General features: G+C 28.4%; 1 protein-coding gene across 10 annotated transcripts in view; it reads right to left on the reverse strand.

The window, feature by feature from the left end:
* Nucleotides 1–16,427, reverse strand: part of LOC143198892 (long-chain-fatty-acid--CoA ligase 6) — a 127,112-nt gene that overhangs the window by 53,512 nt on the left and 57,173 nt on the right. For 4 of the 10 annotated variants that reach the window (XM_076408512.1, XM_076408548.1, XM_076408528.1 and 1 more), the window contains exon 2: nucleotides 316–482. In XM_076408512.1, the coding sequence (XP_076264627.1) occupies nucleotides 316–482 (167 nt within the window). Of the gene's footprint in view, nucleotides 1–315; nucleotides 483–5,517; nucleotides 5,847–16,427 lie in introns of those variants that run through there. The other 6 variants (XM_076408520.1, XM_076408565.1, XM_076408575.1 and 3 more) reach the window with 3 other exon arrangements.

The following is a 16,427-nucleotide window of genomic DNA, read 5'->3' on the forward strand; positions in this document are numbered from 1 at the left end:
ACTAAGATAGGGCCGATGGATCCTCCTATATATAAATTTATATATAAATATATATATATATATATATATATATATATATAAATATATATATATATATATATATATATATATATATATATATATATATATATATATATATATATATATAACCAAAAAAAAAATTTCCTGCATGAAAACCAGTTGATAAATGAACTGCTTATTCTACCTATATTACCAAACACGTTGACAATATTTCAATTCCCTTTGAGAAACTTAAATAAATTTTATTATTTTACACACAAATAATAATTCAGAGAAAACATAAAATGTACTTACTCCATCTTCTTCCGCTTCAAGTATGCATTGAGCGTCAAGCGGAAACAGTGGTCGTTGTGGAGCGGGCCTGCTAGCCAAATAAAACGCTGACGCTGCTGCAACCCCAGTGAGGGCCAAAGCTCCAGCACCGCCGCCGATGTACTGAAGGTATTGGTCCATGTTTTCTACTGAAAGAAAAATACGAAAAGCATGACTGACCGTCGTATAAATGATTTTATAAACGCTGTCGTTTATGCCGACACAAAATGAACCGCGTTGAATAATAAATGGCTTATGTAATTACGAACCATGCTAAAGTTCGCAGATCGATAAAAGTTTCCTGCTGTTTTCACAGTTTAATAAATAGCTGGTCTACAATTTAGAAAACGATACCTCTATTAGTTATGTGCGAAAATTGTTTAAGATTATTTAATTGTTTGTAAATATACCGGTGTAATAAGTTCTGTGTAATAAGTAAGTATTATAAGTAAATTTTAAATAATTTTCACTACATAAGAAGTATTATTAAACATTATATTCTGACTAATAGCTTAATCAATGGATTTCATTCATTATTCAGGTGTTATTTTATTAAAATTCTGCACGTTTCACTTTTAAGGCATTCTTTGTTGACAAGTTGAACCACCTCAATTATCAATAATTTTTGGTGTTTTTTTATATATTCCTGGTGATTCTTGAGTCTTGATTATCTATAAATTAGTACAAATTTTTGGATCGTTTATCGATATAAATTTATTTTGTTTTTAATATACAAGATCCAGTATGATCCATTCAATTCGTCATTAGTCAGTAAAGCCATTTAATTTATTTACTGCTTGTTATATATTATTGTGATAATATTTCTGTCACAATCGGGAATCAGTCAATAAAACGCAAAATGTGTATAATATATATGTTATCATTATTTATCTAACAAACATATAAAATCTGTCTTCAGTTTTCGGTATATTCAATGATTCCAGAAGCAGAATCAGCTAAATACCTTGGAATCCATCCTGACGGTAAATTAAATTGGAAACATCATCAACAATGTTAGACAAAAAGCAAAACACATTAAAACCAAAATAAAACAACTATACTGGTTAGTTGGAAGATACTGGTTAAGTCTGGCTACTTGATATAAAATCAAAGAGGTTGATTTATAAGACAATCATAAAGCCAATTTGGACCTATGGGGTGCAAATATGGGGTTGCACTAAAAAATTAAATCAACTAGTCATCCAGCGCTGTCAAAACAAGGTTCTTCGATTACCAATGGCTATCATTACGTAACCAACGAAGAACTGCACGATGACCTGCAAATCAAATGGATTTGCGAAGTTATCCAAGATTTCGCCTTGAAACTCGAAAGAAAGAAGATTACTAAATCATACTAACTTGGAAGCAATACAACTGCTGGACAGGACGCGCAGGATGTCGGGAGATTGAAGGGAACCTTTAGTATAAACTATAACTATAAGTTATTATAATTTTATAATTGAGGAATACATATTGATGTATTTTCTCGCACTCGTCCTGCTTATGAATTAATCCAAGTGCAAATGAAATGTAGTAATAAATTAATTTATAATTACTAAGCGTATCTAAGAAATATGTTATAAAAACAAAGTTTTTGGTATGAAGTCAGAGGAAAGTGAACACGATATCCTATATGATTGGAATGTTTTACGAATGCACATTGCGACAATCCACATGAGTTTGTGTTTATTATTTGCTAATTCTATGGTTATGTTTGTACCGGCTTATTAAATTTTTATATACAGATTTTGAAGAAAATTTGATGAAATCTATAAAAATATAATAAAACACTATTTTTTTTATTAATAACAAAGGAAATTAAAAATTTATAGCGAATATGAGACGACAAATTCAGCTTATGAATGTATCTTAATTCCTTCTTCTTAATATTTGCTAATACACTATATATTACTGGTAGAAAATCCATTAGAAAACATAACTAGAATTACAATATGAATAAAAATTATTATATATTCTGGATATGACAAAATCAACAAAATTACCAGAACAGAGTAATTTTCAAAGGACATATAATGTGAGAAAATATAAAATGTTAGATGCTACAAGATGAAAAATATAAAGTTACAAGGGAAGATTCCAGACATACCGGGTACATTTAGGGTACATTGGTGGTGTACCAAAATCAAATGCAAAGGAAATACATCAATAATATATGACTAGTCCCCGGCTTACTGCAGTAACTATAATATTTTTTGACAAAATTAGTTTTTTTTATTCAACATAATTCTCATCAAGGGTTATAGACTGATTATAGCGACTCTCCAACTTTTCGATATCATTTTTGTAGTGCGATTTGTCCTTTGCTTCAAAATAGGCCTCAGTTTCGGCGATCACCTCTTCATTCGACGAAAACTTCTTCCCAGCGAGCATTCTCTTGAGATCTGAGAACAGGAAATAGTCGCTGGGGGCCAGATCTGGAGAATACGGTGGATGAGGAAGCCATTCGAAGCCCAATTCATGGATTTTTGCCAACGTTTTCACTGACTTGCACCGTATCGCATTGTCTTGGTGAAGCAGCCCTTTCTTTTGCTTCAAATGCGGTCGTTCTTCGGCGAATTCGTCCTTCAAACGGTCCAATAACGCTATGTTATAGTCGCTGTTGATGGTCCTTCCTTTTTCAAGGTAGTCAATGAAAATTATTCCATGTGCATCCCAAAATACAGACGCCATAACCTTCCTTGACAGCCGACTGTTATCCCACGCTTTGGAGCAGGTTCATTGTGTGCAGTCCACTCGGATGACTGTCGATTGGACTTCGGAGTGAAATGATGGAGCCATGTTTCATCCATTGTCACATATCGACGCAAAAACTCAGGTTTATTTAGCTTGATCATCTTCAAACACTGCTCCGAACCATCAACTCGTCGTAGTTTTTGGTTAAAAGTGCGGCACCCACTTTACTCAGAGTTTTCTCATACCCAAATATGCGTGAATGATATGATGTACACGTTTAATTGATATCTTTAGAGTGTCTGTTATTTCATTCAATTTTAATTTACGGTCATCCAAAATTATTTTGTGGATTTTTTAAATGTTTTCGTCTGTAACAACTTCTTTTGGGCGTCTACTGCGTACACCGTTTTCGGTGCTCATTTCAGCACGTCTGAACTTAGTATACCAATCCTTGATGGTTGATTTTCCTGGGGCAGTATCCGGAAACTCGACATCAAGCCAAATTTTTGCTTCAACTGTATTTTGTCCCTTCAAAAAGCAATATTTTATCAACCCCTGAATTTCCTTTTTATCCATTTTTTTCCACAATAACAATAACAAGTTGCTTCACTCAAAATGCTATAATTCACAAACTAATGATCTGACAACTGTAAAATTTATAAACGCATCTTTTGAGGGTTGTGGCTAACTAAAAAAACATGGATTTAGTTCTAGTAGCGCCATCTATGTGTCAGGCCAGGGACTTTTCAATTGACCTATTAGATAATTGTATATATCGATACTTGTACTTCTATATTCAAATATGCCAATTTTAAGTTATTTAGTGAAGAACAAAGGTATATTAGTAAACTTGAGCAACACAAGAAATATCTATTGATACAAGTGTGGTTTTATTTTAAGTTTTTCAGCTTTCAGTTTTATTAAATTTTATTCAATTTATTTAAAGGCGCCAGCGCTCAACTATCTAATTTTATACTACATCCTGTTCACTTCATTTTTGTTATGAATTCTCTTCTATATATTCTATCGGTGGTGTGTTGAAACTACCATTGTAAAAAGCCGATTTACCAGCTAATATTCTATGTACAGATAATTTTAAGACACTTTTTTGTTGAATATTTCTGTTCATAGTAAAAATCGCAAAATACATTTGAGATAAAATTATATTGTTGGTATTAAATACTATAATCAAACTAAATGAATGTGCCTGGCAACTTAGCGATAAGAGACAAATTCTCTTAAAAAAGAATTTCGAATGATCAATTTTCAATAGTTTATGCAAATTATACTTATCTATTATTTGATTGTATTTTTTTTATTTGTTATTATATTATGTTTTTTATTAGTTATGAGATCAAATGTATAATTTAGAAATATATAACTCAACTGACTTCAATCATTGTTAAAATTTTATTTTCCCATTAGTTCTTAACTCTTTTTTTAATTAAAAGGTTCTTTTTTAATTAAAATAGAAATTATAAAACAACATACTATATAACTTTTAAGTTTATACAGTTTATTAATTCTATTTAAATCATATTAGTCACTGTTGCGGTTCTGATACTATTTGATAATAACAATTTATGCACTGGTGATAAAAATAAAATTTAAAACATAAAAGTTTAATTTAGTTATTGAAACCCTTTGTGGCAACAGAAAGAAAATAAATTAAGTAGAAAGTAAATAGGTCTTGGAAGTAATCCCTGTCGTTACTTTAGGTTTATTTAAAATTTAAATTATGAAAATACTAATTAAATACTGACTACCAATGAAAAAAATTCTCTCTAAATGTTCCTAATAGATTTAGCGTCTTCAATATTACGAAGTGAAGAACTACGAATATTAGCACATATATAGAATAGACCACTATCGTTCAGTTCTCAGTTCTTTGATATCACTATATAGATACATTATCGCTATATTAACATCTCAAATTTTATGTTATGAAAGTTAGAAAATTATGAGAAATATATGAATGAAGCAACCGTTTTTCAATAAATACGTAATCCATTGGAGAGATCAGCAAGAAAAATAATCTAATATGATATATTAGAACTGCCGATAATGTTATTGTATTGTAAGTTTTATTGTAAGTTGTCTGTAACAATTTTTTTAAAAATCGGAGTTTTAATATCATTTTTTTTTTCAGTTTATTTAAGTAATTAATGTATTACTATAAAAATTTTTACTTTAAGCAGATATAAACTAATGTTTTTGTCCCGTATATATGGTGCGCTTTAAACATAATAAAATGGCTTTTAAAATACACTACTGGTGATAAAAACAATCTTAAAATAACTTTTAAGCTTCAAGTTTCAAATTTCTCGCTCTATTTTTAACGCCATAAACATTATTAATTACCAAATTATTAATGATCGATTATAAAGAACTTGAATATATTTAATTCATAGTAAAAAAAATATAAATGTTTTAAAATAAATAAAACTGATTAAATGATAATATTGTCACACAGCACAAAGAAAACCATACCGTAAAGTATTCCCCACTACACCACCACGTCACCGTTGACGTCACTACAATAATATACGAACAATGCGCAGACCATCCATTCACTATTTATCACCACGTGCCAAAAATAAATTCACCAAATCTCAACGGTTATTCACTCTGAATAATGCATTTTAATTTTTTGAGATTTCTATCACGACTTTCGAATAAAATGTTTCGACTAGATGCCGTTTACCGTTAACCATTACCAGCTCATGTATATTTATATGCCACGGTAATGAACAATCTGGATAAAGTGGAGGTAAATTTACAGTTACTGCGGCTCGATGATCCGAAAAAAATCCGTCCTCCAGGTACAAAAAGGCACAAAGAATCATGCGGGTCTAATCCAAAAATGATCGGTTGTTGGTGACGTTTCCTTTTCGTGTGTCGAACAAATGAAGGCGACAATAGAAAAAGAGAGGAGCGATAGCGGCGGAATTTTTGGCAACGGTCTGTTTTCGACCAGCGTCAAACTGTTCTATATTTAATTGCGAGAGCCGCACGGTCTGAGTGTGTACCTGTTCATTCTCACATGGCGAGCTAAACTTTTTTTTAAATCGGTAGTGGTTTCGGTTAATTGATAATACATAACATTTTAGTTCATTGATAAACATACCGCATAAATATAATAAAATGTTGTATTTCATTATATTCTGAAATAGCCAAAGAATAACATCAGATAAATAATTATTTTTTCGCCATTTGGGAATATTAAAATATTCTTTAGTTTTTTTTTAAACTTGGCTCTCACAATATGTATTCTGTTAATTTTATACTATCAATATACTAGCAGAAGAATTAAATAAAAATCGTTTACAAATCATCAAAAAAAAGTATTGGTGAAACATATCGTTTAATATTTTCCAATGTTTTACTTACATGGGCACACCCGTCACCATGTTGTGCGCGTCTGAATCACCAAAAGGTAGAGATGCTGAAATATATCGATATATTTTGGGCGATATTTTTTCTACCGATATATTAATATATTAATATTTTCCGATATGTTTTCAAAAGAAATCAAAGATTTTAATTTTAAGTAAAAAAAACCTGTTAATAATTCCTGTAATAACCTGTAAAATTAAGTACCAAATTTAAAGGTTTGGTGCAGTTTGATACTTAATTTTTATTTAAAAATAATTAGAGGAAATCAATTTTTCTTTGAGTCGATATATTAATATTTTTATTTTTTATTTAAAATATTGATATATCTTTTGTAAAATACTGATATTCTTTCTTATTGAGATATTATGACAGCAAATTGTGACAATTTCAAAAACAATTAATTGTGTAAAATATCCTGAGCAAAAGCAATGTAATAAGAAAATTAGTAATTGGATGTTTCTTCTTTTGGTGGATGAAAAATATAAATAGGATTGCAAAAGGCAAATAAAAAATTTCGCACGGCTATATATAATATGCATAGTGTCCAAATAATTAAAGAAAAGGGGGTTTCGTAATCAAAATTGTAAAAAGTAATTAATAATAGTAAATTCAAATATTATATTTTTAAGTATATTTTGAACATATAATTTTAGTTTCTTACTTTATAATATATAAGACAATGTACAATTAGGAAGTTTAGTTTGTCAGATTAGATATTGTTTTTTTATGTATTTTGAAAATGTTAACTAGTATTTAAATAAACTATTTCATTAAAATTCTATTTTTTTAATTTCCCCTGTAATATTAACTAAAAATAAATTGGCTCCAAAGTGATAATGACAAAGAATTATATAATGCAACAAAATTTAAAAGGTTTACTCTGGTTTACATCTAATAAACACAATAACATAATAATACTAAAAATACCAATGAAAAATTCTTGTTTCCTTTACATTTCCTGTAATTACTCATAATTGACATTAATTGAAGCCTGATATTAGGTTTATTTTTTAGTTTTTGATATTATGCATGTTCAGTTTATATCGTTGTAGTCGTTTAAAAATTAAAATTGTATTATATTGTATATTGTATTTATAATTGTATTATATTATATATTGTATTTATAATTGTATTATATAATTATGTTTTATTATTTATAACAAATTACCAGTTTGTACGGGGGTATGGTGGAAAATTCTCGATTTTAAATGAGAACGATTTTAAAAAATCATTTTATATTACTGCATACACTTGGTTCAACTTTTTCTGAACACTAGAATTATTTACCGGAAATTAGAGCCTGAAAGGCTGTGAAAATATTGATCCACAGGGAAGAATCATTCATTCAAGACAGAGGGCACCAAGTCAGGAGAATATAAGGGATAACTGAGCATATCGTACCCCATATCCCGTATTTTTCCCATCGCCAATATACTCTTGTGTATATTGTTTCTTTCTTTCCTGTTCAAAGATGATATTTTTCTTGTTCATATCAGACTTCTTTTCGCCAATATTAGCCTCCAACTAGTCGAGAAGGTTGAATAATATCTAACCATAACTGTTCTGTTCCAAACACGCTGGCCATAGCCTTTCTGGTAGAAAAGCTTTCGTATTCCTAATTCTTTATCTAAGATCTTTTATATCCATTGTTCTGATATCTCCACAGCCTCAGTTGTCAGACTCTTAATATACCTCTTGATATTAAAATATCCTTTAATATATATCGATTATTATATAACACTAGTCATTACAATATTTTTAGTTAGATAACAATTTTTAGTCTTCCCATATTATGATGGTATCATTTATTTTTGATATCGGTACCGTACATCAGTATCAGTATCAATGTCAGTAAAAAAAAACAAAGAAAAACAAACGAAGAAAGCTCGAAGAGAAGCTCTTGTAAGGAATTTGAGAATGAGCTAGTAGTTGATGAATTAATAATCGAAAAATATTTACCTAGCCTGAAAAAGGTTTAGAAATAAGTTTTCTCTTTATTACAGTTTCTCTACATTAACGTGATTTATAGCAAGAGTGAATTTTGTTTAACATATCTGTATAAATTATTCAGTAATTTTAAAACAATATTTTGAAAATTAAATGATCATTCGCTTGGCACCACGGAATGTCAGAGTTCACTAGATTAATGTATGATAAATTACATACTCTATAATAGTTTAAAATTGTTTAAAATGGAAAAATAAAATTACCTAGGTTACATTAGTACACTCGTTTAGTACACTCATAAAAATAAGGTATTATAATTTGCCAAAAAATAATTAATAAAGTGAAAAGATAAGAAACCAAAGACATGCATTACCTTTGGATATCTGTTACAGAGCGTGATATATATTATTGAAATTTTATAGTCATTCGTGAATATATTTTCGATAATGCTATTTTATACCAAACAAACATATTTGACTCTCTAACTAACTTTCATGTCGTATTATGTTTCAGAAAATAAAATAATATGTTACTGATTTTATGCGGTAGCTATATCACTACTACTAAAATTTTATTAGAGTAATAAAGACATTAAATGAGCTATTTATTTTAACATAATGTTTGAAAGCTGCAATAGTTTGATTGATACATTTGAAATATGATGATATTTGAATTCGCAAAATGTTTATCAAATTAATTTATATGCTTTATTAACAGAATATATCATATAATAATTTCTGACTTGCGGATGAAGTTACACTAAGCACAAGTTCATATTGTAAACTATGATTGATTGTTTTTAGTAGTTTTTTAATAACAACTTTTAATAAATATCTTTTTAAACAAATATGTCTTAAAATGATAGCAACTATCTTGGATTTTAAACTAATCTCCTGATTTGTGAAATTAAAGGTGTTTTCTACAAAGCAAGTAAGATGGGCAGGATATATATTTTACAATAACATTGTTACTAATATTTGTTAACTAGTATTTATTTATTATATGCTTACTAATATTTGTTTCTTTATGTTGATATTTGATGGCAGCAAGACTGTAGAAGGTTTGTGAAGAACAATTTATTTAAATGTGTTATATATGCAAATATAATAAAATATAAGTAAGAATCTAAGAAATTACAATTCGAAATAACAATAAGAAATTATTATTTATATATCGGAATTACATCGGTGTGTTTATATTTCGTTTTATTTTTCATGTTTCAGAATTATATATTATTGTTAATCGTTGCCTATTACTACTGGGCAGTCCGATGTAAATCTCTTTATTTTCTGATTTAGAATACCTTTTCAACAACAAAAAATCGCATTTCAACGTGCAACATGTTTTAATACATAAGACACCTAATTGCTTTGCTTGTTAATCACTTCAATGGATTTCGATTATACGAAAAGTGTTCGTAGCGTAAAGAACAATGATTCTGTAAATTACTCTTGAGTTTCGCTCGAATTTACATGAAAAAATCTCATCAATTCTTAATTTTCGGATTTTTTTTGGCTGTACAGAGGCCTTTGACATGAATGTTATAATTTCGATTTTATAAATGTCGAAACAATTTCCTAAATGACTTATTAATTGAAACAGTAGTTAAAAACTATATATACCGAACTTTAATTTGTTGATAATTACATATTATTATAAGTTATTCTTACAGTGGCATCAAAATTCAATTCAATAGTAATTAAAAAAGAAAGTTTGTAAAATACATTAAAAAAAAATCGGTGTACATTAGTGTAACGTATAGCAAATTATTTGTTTATTAAAACTAGATGATTAATGGCTTAACAAGGAATGTCAAAGTTCACTAAGTTAATTTATAATGAATTATATATGACATACGCATTTAAAATAGTTTTATTTTAAACATTAAAAAACATGAAATGCAAACATATTGGTAATGAATTGTAATTAAAATTAGGTTTTAGTACTAAAAATAATAAACCAATCTGTTCTCTATAAGTCATAATGAAGGTTAAAGTTGATTATATTAGGTAATATGATTAATTAGCAATAACTTTACATAAAATGAAATAGAAAAAATATATATAGAAAATATTATTTATAGCTAGCTAGCTAGTGTTTTTGCCTATTTTTGGGTAAAAAAACATCGGAAAAACATCCTTGTCGATGCGATCCAAAAATCGATCTAGTTTTTGCGATCATCATAGGACCTTCTGTTCTATGTCATTGAGTAAGGGGTAGTTCAACAAAACAATATTTTGTGATTACGGCAGGTGCGTCAACTTTCCTGAAAAATTATTTTAACGTATTTTCCACACGTTATACGACCACCTTCTGTACAAAATCCGATATTTTCATATAGCCCTTCCTTTACAAAACGCTACTGTTGGAAGGTATAATGGATTCCTGTACATGGATTCCAGCATAATAGTATATTATTTTTAATGCATTTTATATCGATCGTTCATCATAGTTAGCATCGGTACGAATAAAGTAGCTATCATTTTTATTAAATGTTTTTGTTGTTCTACTAACTAATTTAATAGCTAACAGTATTAATTATTAAATAACTTAAATCAATAGCGTCCCCTTAAAATACCTTCTAGTTCCACCTATTCCAGTAAAACTTCTCAAAAAAAAATCAATAATCAATTATTAGTAATATTTTATTAAATTTTGACGTCATTCATCTGTCAATATATTACATTTTATTAATCATTTAATATTTGCCTCTTTTGCAATTATAAGATATCTTTCTTATATCTTTCTTTTTATTTCTATTTATATCTATGTCCTGAAACTTTAGCATCAATTTTCAAAGGGAACCCATTTAAATTTAATATTTTATTAATTATATGGATATTATTAGAGGCTTACATGTAGTACATGTACAGCACTATCTATTGATAAAATTGTGAAGTTCTACTACAATTGTCTAGTACAACTATTAAAATCAACCATTTTAGCATGACTTGTTGTTGCTACAGAACCAGAACCAATGGCGAGTGACCCATACAAAGCCACAAGCCAATGAGAACGCTTGGTCACAGCACTGATGCGGCATATGTCAAACCAACATTTTCCTTAGTAGAGTCATGTTGCCAGAAAAGTGAGAAAATGTAGAAAAAAAAATATAATGTAAATAATGGTAAAATAATGGTAAAATTAGTCATGTGAACACACACACACAAGTACATGCAAGCTTTTAATACAATTATTAAATAGACATTACATTAGATAATTGTAGAATGATTGAGCAAAGATCCACAGTAGCTTTGACAGATAAGAGAAAGCAAATATAAATACAAAGCAAAAATAATCATATAAAAATGGCGAGTTTTTGATATTGTTTACGAGATATAACTTGCAACTGCGTCCGCCACATAATTTCCATTATGAGAACGCCCCTCTAAAATCATTTAAAGTAAATTCAAATTTAATTGTACTTCATAAATCGTCTTAAAAAACTCTAGTTTTATGTATGTTGCTTCTGTAATTATTTGTTAAAGTTGTCTTAGAAGTAGCTACACACTATTGAAGGTAATGCTACATTTGATTCCGATGCCAGACGTAGATCAATATCATCTTTAAATGAGAGCGCAAATATATAGAAGAGTTTAATAAACTGTTTATCCGTTTGGGAAACAGATTGAAACAGTAATAATAAAAATATCCGACAGGGATTTGTTACAATACAAACTTTCTAGAAGTTAACTATATTATCAGTATCATACTGATAATATTTATTTGTAAAAGCCTTTTGCAAAATTTTGTTTTTTTTTGTTGGAATAATTTTTATATGTAATAAATACTAATGTATCTATTTAATGTACTTATATAGTATCATATAAAACTATGCTGTCCGTTCAAGAGATATCGGAGTGTTTCGGGTATTAATCAAATATCAATCCATAAAATTAATCAAACCAATTTTCACCGTTTTCTAGTATACTAACTTTAAATGATATCTTATTAAAATTTTACAAAATGTTCATGAAATATTATAAATTAAATAAAAATGAGGGTTATAAAGGTTATACAAAAATAAGTAAATTTGAGTTGTCTTTTTATTGGTTATCGGTATGCAGTTCTAAATATCACTATCTAAAACAATTAGAATCATAGTTAATGTTAGTATTTTAGGATGCTTATGAAACTCTATTATTTACCCATTATATTATTTTGGATAGTATGTTTAATAACTCTCAATAAAAAGGCAACCAAACCTTTTTCACCTAAATAGCAATATGAACTGTTTTTGGTTTCACTGTTTGTGCTCACTATATCTAACTTCTAGTGATTATTATTTGTTATCCAATATTAAAAGGCGACTACAGAGAACTGATACTAATAAAAAAGTGTATTAATGAATAAATTGATATTAATCTTTTAAAATTTACCGCAGATTTCAATCAATGCATTATTAATAATAAATGGATGCATTAAATATGTTTTAGAAATTACGACGAAAAATAATCAAATATAAAATAATAAACAAATTTTTCTTCGTGGAAACCTGAATGCTAATTGTTTATATTGTGCATGGATTTAAAATAATTCAAATTCGAAATAAATATTCCGATCATCGTACCGATCGTTCATTATGAATTCAAAAAGGTATCACGGGTGTTACTATAATTTTAATACAATGTTATTAGAAGTAAATTTAAGTTTTCCTCGTCCCTATATAAATGTGTCAGCTATAAATTCAAAATAAGTTTGTATTTTAAACGTTATGTGTGAGGTATGGTAATAAATATTAAGTATTTTTCTTAAAATAACTATTATTTACATTAAAAAATTATATGAAATCATGCAATATAAAATATCCTTGACATTTACTTTGGAGAGGAACCCTTTATAGTCATGTAACTGCTTGATGTGTTATCACCATAACATGTTATAAATGAAATAAGTCTTCTGAAAATAATGGATGAAGTAGGAAATGAAGTAAGCTGATGCTCTAGACACATCATTAGGCAGCTTGACAAAAAAAGTAAAAATTGTTGATATTGTTCCCATCTTTTTAGTTGGATTTACCATCTTTCTTTCTCATAATCAAAAAACGTTTACGAATAGAATAAAATTCCACAATCTTCCGGATTCTTATTGTCAAAATAGAATTCAGAAACTACAACATCACTAAAATAAGTGCTTTAGTATTTTTTCTCATCGAATGTAGAAGCGTTATGTTTTAAGTACTTAGTTTGATCTTACTATTGTACTTATTGGATGTTACTATGTAATTATTATTTGTTGGCTCTAAGAATTAAATGTAGAAATTGACTGTTCCCTAATAACTAAAATAATTTATGAGATAAAATTATATAGATAAAATTGTTTCTTATTAATTTCATAATAATTCTTAAATGTTCACATGAAGCTCCTAGACTGAACATTAAAGTTGATATAAGGTGTTCATATATTTGACTTGGATCTTCCAATAATTCACATAGAGGCCTGCAATATATTCCACTATTAATCCATATTAATACCATGTCTTTGAATAACACAGATTCTACTCCCTCTATTATATATTGAATTTTTTTATAAAATGCTAAACAATTCTAAGTTAAAAAATATGTTATAATTAATTTTATACAATTTCTGGTACAACATAATATATGCAAAATAAATGTTTAAAATCAACAATTTTAGTAGGTTACATTTTGTAACTTGTGTATACTTAACTGCTTTTTCGTAGACCTAAATGAACGATTCATGACTATAATTACTTACGACAGTTTGCACGAAGAATTCCACATTATGCACCGATATGAGACTCAACATATATTGTAACTATATATTTTGCAGCTGTATTAAGCAGTGAACCAAATATCGTTTCTCTGCTGCTCTACATTCCAAGTAAATAAGAGTCAGCACTTTTTTAAGAAATACAAGTATTGTTATAAACTAACTTACTAATACAGAAGATGTTTAAGATATTGTGATTTTTTTGATCGTTTTATGTTTAATTATAATATTAAAAACAAACAAATATAAATAATTTACATAGACTACCGTTTAAAAGTTTAGAAACACTCTATTTTTAGTTGACATAAAAATACTATAATAAATCTATAAATAAACATGTTGATATTGGAGTTTATTATTTTTACGGCTGCGCTTATAACAATAACCAACAAAATTACTAGTTTCTTATGAAATGTTCCTTATTTTTAAAAGAGACCGGCACATTGTTTTACAACCACCACCGAAAGGTTACCACCAATTAAGGTAATTGTTAATATCTTAGAATTTTAGACTTTGTTTTTAAATTGAATGTAGTCTCAAATTTATATATGGTTTTATAATATTAGAAGTTCATAAACGCATAAAATGACAAAAAGGAAGCAGATTTGTCTTGAACAGCCGAGTACTATCTGTACTTTCAGCCAGAAATGATATTATATAGGCCAAATTGCAGAAAATGTCAGAAATTCACGTAAAAGCGTATGTTATAGTTTTTCACGAAAAACAGCTGCTGATAGTTTGGGTACATTTGGTAACAATAAGCCCGGTCATATGGTCTTATAAATACATAAATCTTAACATTTCTCGTCTAATTCTAATTCTTCTAAATTTTAATTTTCAACAAGAGAATAATCCTAAAAGTTCGTTAAACTTATGTCAGGGGTTCATGAAGAAATTTTGCAAATAATGAAAGAGCTATCACAATCTCCAGATATCTTCCCTATCGAATTAGTATGGGAAAACCTGATTGAAAAGTGAAGGATCGCTCAAAAGTCCATCCTGCGCAGCACACTTTTGGCAATACTTACAAGGTGAATGAAAAACATTGCACTTGGTAATGGCGACGACAAAATTTAACGAAAAATATATTTTTTTTAAATTTGTACTAAATACATTCAACTTTAGCTAAAATTCTAAATGTTAATCTATAGTTTGTTTAAGATAAGAATGTAACAAAACATAACCTATCTGTTTCACTGTCGTTTTTTTTTAATTAACTAATTATTTTCAAACTTTTGAACGGTAGTGTATATTTATTTACTATCTAACAATAAAGGCTGAACCTTGAAAACAATTGTTGCAGCTTTATAGAGCCATTGAATGTGACTGATAAGTAAGAACGCTCCTAACAGATAAATAGCTCAACTGAAATAAAAACAGATAAGCAAATCAAGTTGGAAGCTAGTTACCTTTCACTTTATTCTACGGGTCGGGTTCATACTCATAAAAAAATCAAAAAACAAAAAGATTACAATCGTTTTTACATTCCATATTTGAATACGTCCTGCTCAAACAGGAATGCACCACAACCATATAAGGATGTATTCTTACGCTCCAAAAGCATTGCTTTTAATATCTAATAAAACTAATCAAGGAAACAAAAAATATTCTGTGTCTGTCATACATTTAATGTGACCATCTTAAAATATTGTCGACAGGCTTTTGTCACAATTTCGAAAACAGCTGTTTCTATAATCCGTAAATTTAACTTAAACAAAATAAATAATCTATCAAAAAAGTATTCTTATAGATTTTCTTCGACACTACTTTTCATCAAAACAGATCTTATAACTTTCTCTGGACTCTCAATGCAATTATAGGACGTTAGCTACTTTAGCTAATTCGGGAAACTTGTCCAATAAACCATGAATATAAGATATTGTGGTTGTCACAAAACCCATATGGCATCAGTAAGTCGAGACCAGTTTTAAAGTAGACTTAATGATAATTCATTACGTTAATTTTCAGTGTCTCAATTGAGAAAAAGCATTGACGGTTCAATACAAGCCCAGATCTACCTGTATCCAGTACCAATCTTAACGAGTTATCAATTGAGCATCATTAAGAGTCTCAAACAAGTGAGAGAATCAGAATCGTATAGGAATATATCCATAGTTCAGTTCGGGTCTAATAATAGATTTATATCTGAAAGATTATTCATTGGCCCATTTCTCTTATCGGATAGCTATTTGATAACGTTTAAGACTTAGCTCTTCTAATATTAAGCTCAGTAATATTGTTTGCCAGAAAAGTTAATTAATAGAATAATTGTTTTGAATATAGCTATTATTTAAGCCAAAAGAATATAATAGAAATAGAGCAAT

This window comes from Rhynchophorus ferrugineus, unplaced genomic scaffold (assembly GCF_030347505.1).
Source record: "Rhynchophorus ferrugineus isolate W39M unplaced genomic scaffold, kcgeb_rfMv2 rfM1, whole genome shotgun sequence".
Lineage (NCBI taxonomy): Eukaryota > Metazoa > Arthropoda > Insecta > Coleoptera > Curculionidae > Rhynchophorus > Rhynchophorus ferrugineus.